The 15,933-nt window shown below is 43.3% G+C and overlaps 1 protein-coding gene across 3 annotated transcripts in view; it reads right to left on the minus strand.

Moving 5' to 3' along the window:
• The window catches only part of TNRC6C (trinucleotide repeat containing adaptor 6C), a 131,231-nt gene that overhangs the window by 65,466 nt on the left and 49,832 nt on the right, over positions 1-15,933 (minus strand). For all 3 annotated transcript variants that reach the window (XM_077251853.1, XM_077251855.1, XM_077251854.1), the window contains exon 4: positions 2,121-2,438. In XM_077251853.1, coding sequence (XP_077107968.1) covers positions 2,121-2,438 — 318 coding nt within the window. The remainder of the gene's footprint in view (positions 1-2,120; positions 2,439-15,933) is intronic.

The raw sequence follows: 15,933 nt of genomic DNA on the forward strand, positions 1-15,933 counted from the left end.
CAGAGCCTCTATAGCCAAACCCAGGACATGCTGACATTACAGCCAGAGCCTCTATAGCCAAACCCAGGACATGCCGACATTACAGCCAGAGCCTCTATATCCAAACCCAGGACATGCTGACATTACAGCCAGAGTCTCTATATCCAAACCCAGGACATGCTGACATTACAGCCAGAGCCTCTATAGCCAAACCCAGGACATGCTGACATTACAGCCAGAGCCTCTATAGCCAAACCCAGGACATGCTGACATTACAGCCAGAGCCTCTATAGCCAAACCCAGTGCATGCTGACATTACAGCCAGAGCCTCTATAGCCAAACCCAGGACATGCTGACATTACAGCCAGAGCCTCTATAGCCAAACCCACGACATGCCGACATTACAGCCAGGGCCTCTATATCCAAACCCAGGACATGCTGACATTACAGCCAGAGACTCTATATCCAAGGGACATGCTGTACAGTGGCATCTCATAGCTCAAATTGTAGGGAATATTTGAAGGTATACACATAGTCAAATTGTATATATTACAGACTTGTAAAGACTAGTAAACCAAAGCTGGAGAAAAAAAATATTTATGTCAATAATTGTTAAAATTCAGAATAATTAGACAATGTGAATAAACATACATAAATACAGACTGAAGTTAAAGGGGTAATCAAAATGCTCTAAAGTCCCTCAATAGAACTCAATTCTTACCCCTACCTGTCACCGGAGGTTGGCACCCTAATATATAATCGATATGGCAACCAGACAAAAATATTAAAGTTTAATATGCCATGCATAAAGTGCAGCATATTACATCTACACGTCTATACCTGTTGTATCACCCCAAAAAAACGTAAATAAAAAAAATTGTTTGCCACTTGGCTGCCAGAAACAACAATAGCTGATGAGTCTGGTGTGTTCATGAGAACAGTGCTTTCCTAAAACAATATACCAGAGTGTGTTTTCTTTTAGAGCCCATAGCAGTCAGGCGGCACATCATTATTGGACATATTCCATATTTATCTGAATTCTAGTTGCCCTTTCCCCCAATAACTGTGCAGCAATCTGCTGGTGCACCTACAGTCCAGAGTGTGTTCCCTGTAGAGGAGCGGCAGCCTGTACTGTGCTGCGTGTACAGAATTTCTGGAACATCTGCTCTCTAAAGTCAGATCTCGCATACCGACTAGCAAGCAAATAACACAGTAAATCTGAGCCGCGCGTGCTCTGCCAGAGGATTCGAGCCCCCCCGCCACCCACATACGCACACTGGAGCAGGACAATATTCTGTTCCATTATTAGGAGAAGAAGTACCCTCTTTACTGCAGCAGCCGTCGGATTCTAACCGTCCGTCACCATCAGCAGAATACAAGCTGCCATACATGCAGGACCTAAACGGAGAATAGCTATAACATTATATAGGGTACTGGACATAGGACCCCTGATAAAAATCTTTAGGGCTTGGTCACATGGGTGAGAAGATGCTGCAGATTTTCCATATGGATTTTAGAGAGTAAAATCCACAGTATAAGCAAAAGGGAGGAGATTAAAAAATATCCTATCCATGCGCTGCACATATTTTTTGTGAGCAATGTGACTTGAGGTGCAGATTTCTAAACTGTCATTTCCGTTTGAGGATTGGAACTAAAAATCCACAATAAATCCAAATTGTTGAGAACTTTAAAACAGATGACCCATGGATGAAAAATAAAATTGGCTAGTCCTGGAGGAAAAAATATTCTACACAAGTTAAAAATAATATATCACTACTACTTATCCCGGCGCTCTTGTGGCTTTCCTACCTTGTCTCTATCTCTGTACAACCTGGCCTCTTGTGATTAGGTTTTGTTCTATGTGACCGCTGCAGTCAATCACGTTTAGCGCAGACTGCAGCGGTCACTTAGGATGAAACATCAACTCAGTGAGGCTGGGTTGTACAGAGACCAACAGGACGCCAGGAAAAGTGAATACAGTATAATTTACTATGAAATCTGCTGCGGATATTATGTGTGTTGATATCAGCTTATAAAAGGTAAAGCAATAGTTCAAGATGGAGGGGCGCTGATTTAGTTGCACATGTACCTACAGTACCCAAACCATTAGTCTCCTAGCAAAAAAAACATGTAATTCTTACCAGAGTGTGTCTTTGCAGGGTGGTGAGCGCCACCAGCACCCTGCTGTGGAGGAGGGCTTGCCCCAGTTTGTCCAGTATCCTGTCCTGTATTAGCACTGGTCAGTGTCCCAGTTGGCAGTGGCTGTCCTCTCTTTAACAATTGCTTCTGTTCTTGCTGGCGGAAGCGAGGAGGCACCTCTCGTGGCAAGTAACGGGAGGCCACAGTTTGCTGGCCATTGGCAGGTGCTCGCTTGCCATTGCTGTTTTGGACAGTGCTAGTGGAAATACTGGGAGCAGCAGGCTGGGGCTGGTTGGAACTGATCTTGATTGGTTCTGGCACTAAAGAAAAAAAAAAAAACAAAACACTTGTTTAGCCCTCCTTCATATATACAAACACACACACACACATACAGTTTTTGATTTCTTTCCTATGACACTGGAACTGGAAACCACTACTGTGATGGACATACATCAATGGCACCCAGTGGTCCCAGCTGACTATAATGGAGACCATCGTGTTTCACTGTGGTGTATCATTTTGCACCATTTTTTGTGTAGTAGGGGGGTATTTTTTCATGGAATCACTGGAAGATGCTCCTAAAATTTGGGGGCAATCAGACATCCCTAGGTGTGGTGCCTAAACATCCAGATACAGGTATTTGACAGCTTACCGGTCATTCAGAATAAGCTAAGAGTGTCTACACTTTCTGCCCGTTATAAGACTTGTAGCCTGCATTTTTCACCCGTGTTCCTTCTGCAGGCTCCCTTTCCATCAGGTCTCCCATACACTGTGCACACAGACATGAAGGATTCCTGCGCCTCCATGTCTCTGTAGCACATGTTCCGGGGCAGCAGCACTGAGGACAATGTGCAGCAGTACGGCTGTGAAGCCAGCACAATGGTGAGATAGCAAGCAGCTGTAATTTATGATCTAGCAGTCCGTCTGGTTTTGAGCAAGATGGATTTTAGCAGCAGGGGGGAGAGAAGTGGCTCATAAGTGGAGATAGATATGTTGAGAAGTATGTTTGTGCTCTTTCTTGGTTATCGTATCTCAATACCTCTGCAGACTATTTCACCACACTGTAAGCTGGAGGGCCATCTGCCAACTCTCCCTCCATCTGTACAACTGGCAGAATACAATCATACCGCCTGAAACCTCGATCAGGCATCAACTCAAAGGCCACATTCACGTTCAGTATTTGGTCAGTATTTTATATCAGGATTTGTAAGCCAAAACCAGGAGTGGGTGGTACACTTGTTTCTACTTCCATTACTGGTTTTGGCTTACGAATACTGATGTAAAATACTGACCAAATACTGACCGCGTGAACGTGGCCTAATTCCCAAGCATATGGGCCATCAATCGAGACGTTCATGGAGAAATTCATTACATGCCGACTTGTGAATAACTCCAGCCATAAAGTGAGCAGTTTCTATGAGTACACGCTCAATCATTCACTTTCTAAAAGCTGAAATTGCTGTCCTTATAAAATATCGTCACAAGTCCTTGTACGATAGAAGACATGGGAGCTGAAAAATGCAATACATGTGAATATATTCTAAGAATATTCTTGGTTTAGTTTTTATTATGTTCAAAGCAATGTCTGAACTGTTCAGAAGTCATCAGATGTTTCAGTGATGACGTGGTCTTAGGGCTTGTTCACACGATCCTTTTTTTGCTGCGGATCCGCAGCGGATTTTCAGCTGCGGATCCGCAGATGTTTTCCATGCAGGGTACAGTACAATGTTACCCTATGGAAAACAAAATCCGCTGTGCCCACTATCCTTTTTTTCCCAGGCAAATCCGCGCGGATTTTCCTGCAGAAAAAAAGAAGTACCATGTCTATTCTTTCTGCGGATTCCGCTCCTGTTTTCAACATGCACCAATAGGAAAGTGCTGTTGAAAACCCGCAGAGGAATCCGCAGAAGAAACAGTCGGAAAATCAGCAGTGCTGTTTTGCACTGCGGATTTTCCAAATCAGGACCTGAAAAAAAAAGGATCAAAAAAAGGATCGTGTGAACATGGCCTTATACTCGCCTGACCACTGCAGTTAATCACAGGCTGCCGGGGTCCTGGAAATTGCTGATTGGAGCAGACGTAGCAGTTCAGCATCAGCCACCTGCCCTGGATCCGCAAGGGTGCTCCATTTATTTTTTTTACAACTATTCAGGTCTACAAAAAAATATATTCAAGCATCTGATAACGCCTTTAGACATAATTATGACAAAATGGTGCCCATTTTGCTCTTCCTATTAATCCAATTCATCTGTAATGAGGGACAAAGAGTGCTAAGCAGTGGACAAGATGACGTCTGGTAGCACATTTACTGTAAAACATCTACAACAAATCCATGGCAAAATCTGAATAGCAAAGGGTGAAAAACTGCCATTGAGTCAATGCTTCAAGAGCCACCACACACAGACGTATCCAGGACATGGGCTACAAGTGTCGCACTCCTTGTGTCAAGCCACTCATGACCAATAGACAACGCCAGAAGCGTCTAACCTGGGCCAAGGAGAACAAGAACTGGACTGTTGCTCAGTGGTCCAAGGTGTTGTTTTCAGATGAAAGTAAAGTTTGCATTTTATTTGGAAATTAAGGTCCCAGAGTCTGGAGGAAGAGTGGAGACGCACACAATCCAAGCTGTTTGAGGTCTAGTGTGAAGTATCCACAAATCCAGGAAATTTTAGAGCACTTCATGCTTCCCTCTGCCCACAAGCTTTTTGGAAAAGGATATTTTATTCTCCAACAGGACTTGGCACCTGTCCACACTGCCAAAAGTACCAATACCCGGTTTAAAAAACAACAGTATTACTGTGCTTGAAGGACCAGCAAACTCACCTGACCTTAACCCCATAGAGAATCTATGGGTTATTGTCGAAAGGAAGATGAGAAGGCACCAGACCCAACAATGCAGACGAGCTGAAGGATGCTATCAAAGCAACCTGGGCTTCCATAACACCTCAGCAGTGCCACAGGCTGATCGCCTCCATGCCACGCCGCATCGATGCAGTAATTGATGCAAAAGGAGACCCAACCAAGTTTTGAGTACATTTACTTTACATACATTACAGTGGGCCAACATTTGAGATTTTAAAATAATTTTTCAAGCTGGTGTTATAAAATATTCTAATTTACGGAGCTAATTACTTTGGGTTTTCATTGGCTGTAAGCCATAATCATCAACATTAACAGAAATAAACAATTCAACTTGATCTCTCTGTAATGATTCTATGTAATATATGAGTTTCACTTTTGTATTGAAGAAATGAAATAAATTAACTTTCCGGTCATATTCTAATTTAGTGAGAAGCATTTGTATATTTTCGGCATCATGGTGAAGTGACAAACACAATGCATTCACTCACATCACTAAGGCCGGCTGAAAACCAACTTACTATTATTCAGATGAATGATGCTATCTACACCATGCTTCATTTCTATAAAAAACATGACAGCAATATCTCCCCTGGAAGAAGAGAGTAGCGAAACAGCACTTGTCGGGTGTGAAGGAACACCGCACTCTCTCGTGACCATCCTTGGGCAGGTAAATGGTAGACACTTTGTCTAAGTAGGACTTTAACGGATAGGATTTATAAGCCACTTTTTTCTTGCTGAATTCTCTGTTATGGTGCACTCTGGCATACGTATACTGCAGAGCCCATGAGTGGACTGCATTGAAACCTTTTGTGACCTTCTCACCTCCATTGAACCAGCATGGTATGAATATTAAGACCCCCCATCCTTTACTCCATTTGCCTCCCCACCAATACTTACATACTTACATCTGTTAATAACGGTCTGCAGGTGTTTTCCCTCCTTATTTGAGTTTTTTATCCATCTTATTTAACTTTCATATTTTTGGTAAATTAATAAAAATATATTGTTTCATCGTAACTCTGTTTGGATTTGCTTCTTATCAGTTGGTGAGACCCCCCCACCTGAATTTGTTATTTTACAATATCTCCCGCCTGGGACCTCCTGAGGGGAAGATATCCTGAAATTTGAGGATCTCATACTGGGGAGGTATATAGGTATAACCTTGATCTAATAAAAATCAGAGTTTGGGTTTTTATCATTTGTCAGTTCAAGAAGACACAGTACTCTGTGGTTCTGTCCGTTGCACTAGGGAGATGCTGTAAGGAGTGCTTCCCTCCGCAAACCTCTGAGCCTTTTAATTAACGCAGGTTTAGTACGTTTTCTTTGACTATCCTTTTTATTTTATGTGATTGTATATCCCATATTGTTTGTTTCCATTTTGTAACATCTGTGTATTTTTTTTATTTTTTTATTTTTATAAACACTACCTACCTTTCAGGATTAAATATATGAAATTTAATAGCTCCGTTCCTCTTGTTCTGTAAACTGCACCCTTGAAGCCATATGCTACCTATCGGGTGTCCAATTGGCTTGCATAAATGATTGGGGTGGCAGCTAGTTTTTTTGTGGGTTATTGGCAGGGCTGTGGAGTCAGTGTCCATTTTGGTGGAGTTGGTATAAAATAAACAGACTCCTAAAATATATATAACAAATTAAGTACAGTAAGTCAATGCAGTAATGTGCTGCACATTTTGTCATAACAATTTGGGAAAGTTATGAAATGTCCTATAAATGACTGTTCTGTTCCTGATCTAAGGATCTCAGCTTTTAGTTGAGATGAATCTGTGCTGCACTTTATGCACATGCTTAGTAGTGAGTCAGTGCTGTGGAGTCTGAGTCAGGGAAATTGAGGAGTTGGAACTTTGGCTTACCGACTCCACAGCCCTGGTTATTGGGAAGCTTGTCGGTGGCCGTATATATATTTATATTCCACGAGTTGGAATTGGATGCATACATACTAAACCTGCACATTCACTGTGAGCTCCCTAATTTCTGGCCTAGCAGTGAAAGCAGCAGCAGTCTTGTCCATCAGTCATTAGCCAATTGCATAATTGTCCTGACGATTGGAGACAGCGGATTTGCATCCCCTGATAGAGGTCATGTTCACAAGTGGCTTAGGCTAGGTTCACATTTGTGTAGGGCAGGGCTGCGTAGTTCCTCCATTAGGCCCCACCCACTGCCGTACCTCTTCCATTCCGCTCCGCCTACGTCGGCATGAATCCTGCGTACCCATCTTTTACATTGGGTACGCATGCCACGCGAATGTATGCGGATGCCTCCGCATGCGTCGGTTTGACGCTGCGCCGACCGCAACAAAATGCAACATGCTGCGTTCAACGCAGTTCGGCACAGCGTCAAATCCGCATACATTCGCATGGCCAGCGTACCCAATGTAAAAGATAGGTACGCAGGACGCATGACGACATAGGCGGAGCTGAATGGAAGAGGTGTGGCAGTGGGCGGGACTTAACGGGGGAAGTACCCAGCCCTCCGCAGCTCTGCCCTACGCAAATGTGAAACCAGCCTTAAAGCTTAATTTCTTCTGCTGATTTCTGCAGCAGTCTACACCCAACCACTTACTAACAATCTTCTTTGGCCATTACATTTTTGCTACCATTTCTTTTTTCTTTAGGGGTTTTCCCCCTTAATGTTTTTGGTTCAGATTTTTTTAATGCTTTTTTTTTTTTTTTCTTCAATAGTTTTTCAGTCTGCACTAAAAAAAAAAAAGAAAAAAAAGAAAATAGACCTGCATTTTTTTACATGCTTTTTTCTTCTAGCTCACTATAGAAGAACAGAGGGGAAAATAGAAAAGTGGCAAACATCACAATTCAACAGCTTCTTTAGTGGGAAGAAGTTTTCATGAAATCACATCCACTTTGCGTGGACAGATAGGCTACATTCCCATGATGAGATTTTGGTGAGTTTTTGATGTTGCAGAATTTCTGCACCTATTAAGTAAATTAGGTTGTTTTTAAATTGGGTTTTTGAGTACATTTTTTACAATCGTTATCACATTTTTGCTGCGGTTTTTGTCTCGTTTGTGTGTCATGCTTTAGATAAAGCTGCTTTAGGTTGGATACTTCATAGTGTTTGGCTTTGACAAAACTTTAGACAGTCATGTGCAGATGTACCGTGCAAATGTACTAAAAATGCATGTGTTTTTTACTCATAGATTTTCCGCACCTAATGAAAGTGCAACAGAAGTTGACATGTTGCGGATTTGAAAGATGCACTGAAGGTCAGTTTACGCTGAGTAAAAAAAACAAAAACACAGGGGGCATGATATTTCTATAAATCCCATCCACTTTGCTGGTACTGTAAGATGCTGTGGTTTTGATGCATCAGAAATACGCAGCGTCAAAAGCTCACCAAAAACTTATCATGGGCAACTCTCAATCTGCTAGAATACGTGTACATGCCCTGATCATCTCCCGCCTCGACTACTGCAACATCCTCCTTTGTGGCCTACCTCCTAACACTCTCGCACCCCTCCAGTCCGTCCTTAACTCTGCTGCCCAACTACAACCCCTGGGCACAAATTATGAAATCACCAGCCTTGGAGGATGTTCATTCAGTTTAATTTTGTAGACAAAAAAGCAGATCACAGACATGGCACAAAACCAAAGTCATTTCAAATGGCAACTTTCTGGCTTTAAGAAACACTAAAAGAAATCAAGAACAAAAAATGTGATAGTCAGTAATGGTTACTTTTTTAACCAAGCATAGGGGAAAAAAATTATGGAATCACTCAATTCTGAGGGAAAAAAAATTATGGAATCACCCTGTAAATTTTCATACCCAAAAATAACACCTAGATCGGCTTGTTAGTCTGCATCCAAAAAGGAGTGATCACACCTTGCAGAGCTGTTGCTCCAAGTGGACTGACATGAATCATGGCTCCAACAAGAGAGATGTCAATTGAAACAAAGGAGAGGATTATCAAACTCTTAAAAGAGGGTAAATCATCACGCAATGTTGCAAAAGATGTTGGTTGTTCACAGTCAGCTGTGTCTAAAATCTGGATCAAATACAAACAACATGGGAAGGTTGTTAAAGGTAAACATACTGGTAGACCAAGAAAGACATCAAAGCGTTAAAACCAGAAACTTAAAGCAATGTATCTCCAAAACAGGAAATACACAACAAAACAAATGACGAACAAATGGGTGGAAACTGGAGTCAAAGTCTGTGATCGAAATGTAAGAAACTGCCTAAAGGAAATGGGATTTACATACAGAAAAGCTAAACGAAAACCATCATTAACACCTAAACAGAAAAAAAACAAGGTTACAATGGGCTAAGGAAAAGCACACGTGGACTGTGGATGAATGGATGAAAGTCACACTCAGTGATGAATCGCGAATCTGCATTGGGCAAGGTGATGATGAGGGAACTTTTGTTTGGTTCCGAGATTTAGAAAGATGACTGCCTGAAGAGAACATGCAAATTTGAACAGTCATTGATGATATGTGGCTGCATGTCAGGTAAAGGCACTGGGGAGATGGCTGTCATTACATCTTCAATAAATGCACAAGTTTATGTTATACTTTGGACACTTTTCTTATCCCATCAATTGAAAGGATATTTGGGGATGATGAAATCATTTTTCAAGATGATAATGCATCCTGCCAGAGCAAAAACTGTGAAAACATTCCTTGAAAAAAGACACAAAGTCAATGTCATGGCCTGCAAATAGTCCGGATCTCAATCCAATAGAAAATCTTTGGTGGAAGTTGAAGAAAATGGTCCATGGCAAGGCTTAAAACCTGCACAGCTGATCTGGCAACAACAATGAGAGAAAGTTAGAGCCAGATTGATGAAGAGTCCTGTTTGACACTCATTAAGTCCATGCCTCAGAGACTGCAAGCTGTTATAAAAGCCAGAGGCGGTGCAACAAAATACTAGTGATATGTTGGAGTGTTTTTTTGTTTGTTTGTTTTTCATGATTCCATAATTTTTTCCCCAGAATTGAGCGATTCCATAATTTTTCCCCTATGCTTGGTTAAAAAAAGTAACCATTACTGACTACCACATTTTTTGTTCTTGATTTCTTTTAGTGTTTCTTAACACCAGAAAGTTGTCCTTTGAAATGACTTTAGTTTTCTGCCATGTCTATGATCTGCTTTTTTTTCTACAACATTAATTTAACAACTGAATGAACATCCTCCAAGGCCGGTGATTCCATAATTTTTGCCAGGGGTCGTAATTAATCTCTCTCCTCGCTACACTCCTGCTTCTCCTCTTTGCAAATCTCTTCACTGGCTCCCATTCCCTCAGCATATCCAGTTTAAACTACTAATACTGACCTACAAAGCCATCCATAACCTTTGTCCTCCGTATATTTCCGAACTAATCTCCCGATATCTTCCCTCATGTAATCTCCGGTCCTCCCAAGCCCTCCTTCTCTCCTCCACACTTATTCGCTCCTCACCCAATCGCCTCCAAGACTTCTCCCGAATATCACCCATCATCTGGAATTCTGCGCCCCAACACATCTGGCTATCCACCACATTTGGATACTTCAGACAAAACCTGAAAACCCATTTCTTCAAGAAAGCTTACAACCTGTAATGACCACACGGCCACCTCAACACCATTGGAACTACTGCAACCCCCTACTGTCTCCTTCCCCACCATCCTGTAGAACGTAAGCCCGCCCCTCTGTACCAGTCTGCCATTGTTAGTTTCTCTACTGTAAGTGATATTTGGGTTTTGATGTAACCCCTTCAAATGCACAACACCATGGAATCAATGGTGCTACATAAATAAGAATAATGGACACCACAGCCTTAAAAACGCAACAAAAAAGTTGCAGCATTTAAGCTATCAGTAAACACAGCCTGAATGGAGGTGATTTTATGAAAACTCTGTCCACGGTGTGTCTAAAAGATGCTGCTGAACTGTGAAGTTTACGTTCTAACTTTTTTCTCTATAGGCTTAAATGGGACTCAAATGGAAAAAAATTGTGTTTTTAAGGGCAGAATCGACGCTTTTATGCTTTATAAATTATGCATTAATCACGGCTTCATATCTGCATCAAATAAGGCAAAAAAAAAAAAATAGCAAAACTAATCAGAGCAGATTGTTATTGCGTAGTGTGGTGCGGACAGTTTAAAAAAACACAGATAAAAAGCAGAAAAAAAAGTAGCCTTCACACTACTTCGGCTCTACATTATTAAATTTGTGTTTAATTGACTAAAAAAAAATATCACAACATTTCTTTTACGCCTTTTACAAATGACCAAAAATAATCTGTCCACTATATTGCATAGGTTGTTACGATTGAATGGATACCAAATATGTCATATTTGATGATTTGTGACTTTTTAAAAGCACATTAAAAATTATAATATTGTAACGGCTTTCCTTATTTTTAGTAATTTTATAGGAAGAAGGAAAAAAATCTGACTGACTTCTTTTACTGTTAGTATACAGGTACATTAAAATGCACTGGTATTTGGACTAGTACAATGTGCCTGTAAAGAAGAATATAATGTGCAGTATAGAGAGGGGTCAGTATGGAGAGGAGCGGTGTGGGCGTGAGGGGACAGAAAAGATGGGGAAAGCATGTGGGAGGACAGAGTGGAAGCTATACTTCGTAAGAACTATAACTGCCACTCACTGTAGTGGTTATAGCTCATAAGGGGGGACAATGTGGAGGCAATGTATCATAAAGGATACATTCAGAGGCACAGCAAGGGAAACCTTTTTATTCATTGGGGATTAAAATTATACTTTTATTTTTAATGGGACCATGTCGGAATGAGCTGTAGAAGATGGAAGTTTGCAGAGATAAGTGAGAATGAAATCTTATCATGGCATTTGTTCTACATGGAGACAAAAGACATGGGAACATCAAATCAGGGAAGTTGTCACCTGTAAGGTACCAGAATGTAAACATGTATTTGTGATACTGCCTGGGTGTCATCAGCTCTGTTGTAATGAGCCAGCAATACATCGATGTTACAATACCAGGCAGAGACCAGTAGCCTGCGGGGGCGGCGCTGATCTCCTGATCACAGGGTATTGTGACTCCAGACAGCAATTCTTTTTCCTGTGATGTCCCATCGACAAATACTTTTCTTCTCTTCCACTCTTCTCTGTAGGTGAAGCGTCACTGCCGAAGTCAACATGATTGACCTCCAGCTTCTGCCTGCCAAATCCAGGGCATGAGCACGGAGAGCTTTGGGATACTCATCAGATCAAGGGACGCACACGTACTACAAGCATAGAAGAATGCGACTGACTGATCCCTGACGCAGAATCTAAATCAGACTTCTTTGACAGCGCAGCACTTGTACCCATGAGACACTGAGCCAAGCGCTGGAGTGCTGTCACTAATGTAAGATCCTTGCCCCTATTGATATACTTTCCAGCCAGCACCTTTCAGGTCCTGATCCGCCATCTTGTGAGAGGTAACAGGCACAGGTTCTCAATTTAAGTCTATGAGAGCCTAAGGCTACGTTCGCTGCGGCGCACAACGCAAACAAAAACGCAGCAAAACGCATGCACAACGCTGCGTTTTGCGCCGCATGCGTCCTTTTTTAAATTGATTTTGGACGCAGCAAAAATGCAACTTGCTGCGTCCTCTGCGCCCGGACGCGGGCGCCGCAGCGACGCATGCGGCGCAAAACGCAAGTGCGCCGCATGTCCATGCGCCCCCATGTTAAATATAGGGGCGCATGACGCATGCGGCGCCGCTGCGGCACCCGCCGCTAATGTGAACGTAGCCTAATACTGGCTCTCATAGACTTACATGGAGTCTGATTGTTTAGCAAATACTGGAGCGATCCCAGCAGATCATTAAGTGATTGAGAAGGACCAGAGCGGCGCCGAGAACAGATGAAGACGGCGGCTGGTAAGTATATTACTAGGGGAAGGGGACTAGTACAATTACTACATTTCTAATTGGAGGTATTTGTTACATACTGGGATAGGATCTTGGAGATGGGGAGACTCATTTAGTGAGATCTCAACTCCGGAATCTCGACTTGCGAGATCTCGTTGCCGAGATCTCAATCTGCACCTGAGGAATCAATCTGGCCTATGGGAAAATGGCCGCCTGAGGCAGCACATGCACAGATTGAGATCTTGGCTCCAAGATCTCATTGCAGAGATCTCAATTTGCACGTGTGCCGCCTCTGGCGGCCATTTTCCCGGAGGCCACAGCATTAAGGCAATAGAAGGGCAGGGGCTTCGGGCTTTCACAAAATGTCACCGTAGCCCCCGTACCACCGAACCTGATGCACCAGGCTGGGAGCGAGATCTTTGCCCTGCAGCACCAGACTAGGAAGGGATTTCCCGGAAACCACATCGCAGCAATGAATGTGCGGGGCTCCGGCTTTCACAAAATGTCGCCGTAGCCCCCGGCACCACCGAACTTGCGCACCAGTCTGGGTCATATCATCGCCGGACCACCAAACACCCCCTGTAACTCCGCTGCCGATCCCCCCCTGGTAAGCTGAATTCAGGACTGTAATATGGACCCCCATTTGACGCATTGATTTTTTTCCCCCCCATTTTCCTTCTTAAAATTTGGGGTGTGTCTTATAGTCTGAAAAATACGGTACATGTATTAGGATTTATTATATACATACACATTCATAGGAGAGATTTAGATGGATGACTCAAATATGAGACATACATGCAGACATACCGTATATATGAAAGAATTTTAAAGATACATAGACAGGTAAAGATATACAGTATATAATAAAATAAAAGCTATATTTATACTACATAGAGATTTACCTATAAATATATATTATTTTTTTACAGATGTGCTTCTTATCCATCCTACAGAAGGACATGGGCCAGCACAGAGGAAAACAGATTGTGAAGGTAGGAGATAGGTTGGTGATGTAACAGACACAGGAGATGGGCAGGCTGAGAGGGAGCACATCAGTTATTGCAATACAGGAAATATAGAAGACCCTGTAACAACTTTATTAGCACTGTGGTTTTACTGGGCTCAGTGAAGATGATTTGTGTTGTATGCCTAAGGTTAAGGTGGACAAGAAGATCCAGGATAGCTTCTTTGACACCATTTTACTGCACTGAAATAGTGGCTACATGATGATCCCAAGCCTCCTCATCCCACACCCCAAACAAACAAACCAGCGGCTCAAAAGGAACAGGAGTTAACAAAAGGGATGTTAATAATGACGCCACCTCTTTCCAATATTGAAAAATGACGGGACACTTCCATATCATATGAGTAAAATCTGCATCTGGTGAGTGACAACGTAAACATTATGGCGATTGAAATCGGCCCATCTTAAAAAGTCGTGTCGGGAGTCAAATATGATTGATAGATTATATATAACTGGGTCATCCTGTTATTAATCGATGGTGGCACTAGAATTTCCTCCCATTCCTCTTCCTGCACGTCAGGGATAAGTCCCTCCCACTTCCCCCTGATAGATCTTAAGGCCCCGTCACACACAGCGACGCTGCAGCGATACAGACAACGATGCTGATCGCTGCAGCGTCGCTGTTTAGTCGCTGTGTGGTCGCTGGGGAGCTGCCACACAGACCGCTCTCCAGCGACCAACGATGCCGAGGTCCCCGGGTAGCCAGGGTAAACATCGGGTTGCTAAGCGCAGCGCCGCACTTAGTAACCCGATGTTTACCCTGGTTACCAGCGTAAAAGTAAAAAAAAACAAACAGTACATACTCACCTTCGCGTCCCCCGGCATCCGCTTCCTGCACTGACTGAGTGCCGGCCCTAACAGCAGAGCGGTGACGTCACCGCTGTGCTGTACTTTCACTTTACGGCCGGCGCTCACAGTCAGTGCGGGAAGCAGACGGCAAGGGACCTGACGGACACCAGAATGTGAGTATGTACTGTTTGTTTTTTTTTACATTTACGATGGTAACCAGGGTAAACATCGGGTTACTAAGCGCGGCCCTGCGCTTAGTAACCCGATGTTTACCCTGGTTACCAGTGAAGACATCGCTGAATCCATGTCACACACACCGATTCAGCGATGTCAGCGGGACCTCAACGACCAAAAAAAGGTCCAGGGCATTCCGACACGACCAGCGATCTCACAGCAGGGGCCTGGTCGCTGCTACGTGTCAAACATAGCGAGATCGCTACTGAGGTCGCTGTTGCGTCACAAAACTTGTGACTCCGCAGCGATCTCGCTAGCGATCTCGCTATGTGAGACGGGGCCTTAACAGCAGACCCAGTTCCCACTGATCGCATCTAAGTATACAAAGAGGAGATAAGGCCCTGAGGACCTTGCGAGTTAAGAATACCTATCAGGGTATGTGTCCACGGTCAGTCAACGCTGCTTGTTTGACGCTGCGCAGAGCTGCAGCGTCAAACACGCAGCGTCCAGATGTTCCAGCATAGTGGAGGGGATTTTATGAAATCCCGTGTCCACTATGCGTGGAAACACGCATCCGACTTCCCTGCGACTCCGGACATGCTGCGCGTCTTTTCAGATCGCAGCATGTCCGTGCTACCTGCGGCGACGCTGCGTCGCCGCAAGTAATATCACAGGGCGCTATGCGAGGGTGCGATGATCCCGGATGTGTACAGTTAACACATCCGGCATCATCGCGTCCCAGAAAGGGGGCGGGGCTTAGCCATCCTGACCGTGGACACGTACCCTCAGGGGTAGAGACGAGATGGCATGGCCTGTTCCCATACTTCTCATATATGATTGAAAGGCCGATCTCAATTGTAAATAACGAAAAAATTGAGACCTTGGGATGTTATATCTAGCTTGCAATTGTTCAAATGACAAAGGCCCCCCGGTCATACAGATCACCCACCAAGGAGACACCATAGAAAATCCAAAAATCAGTAGACGGGTGGTTTAATAGTACCGGAAAATAATTATTTTTCCATAAGGGCATTTCAGCTATATCTTTAAATCCTACAACCTTTTTAATTGGTCTCCAGGTTGACCGTGCTAATCGAAGCAAAGGTAGCAAACGGGG

The sequence above is a fragment of the Ranitomeya variabilis genome, chromosome 4, assembly GCF_051348905.1.
Source record: "Ranitomeya variabilis isolate aRanVar5 chromosome 4, aRanVar5.hap1, whole genome shotgun sequence".
In the NCBI taxonomy this organism is placed as follows: domain Eukaryota; kingdom Metazoa; phylum Chordata; class Amphibia; order Anura; family Dendrobatidae; genus Ranitomeya; species Ranitomeya variabilis.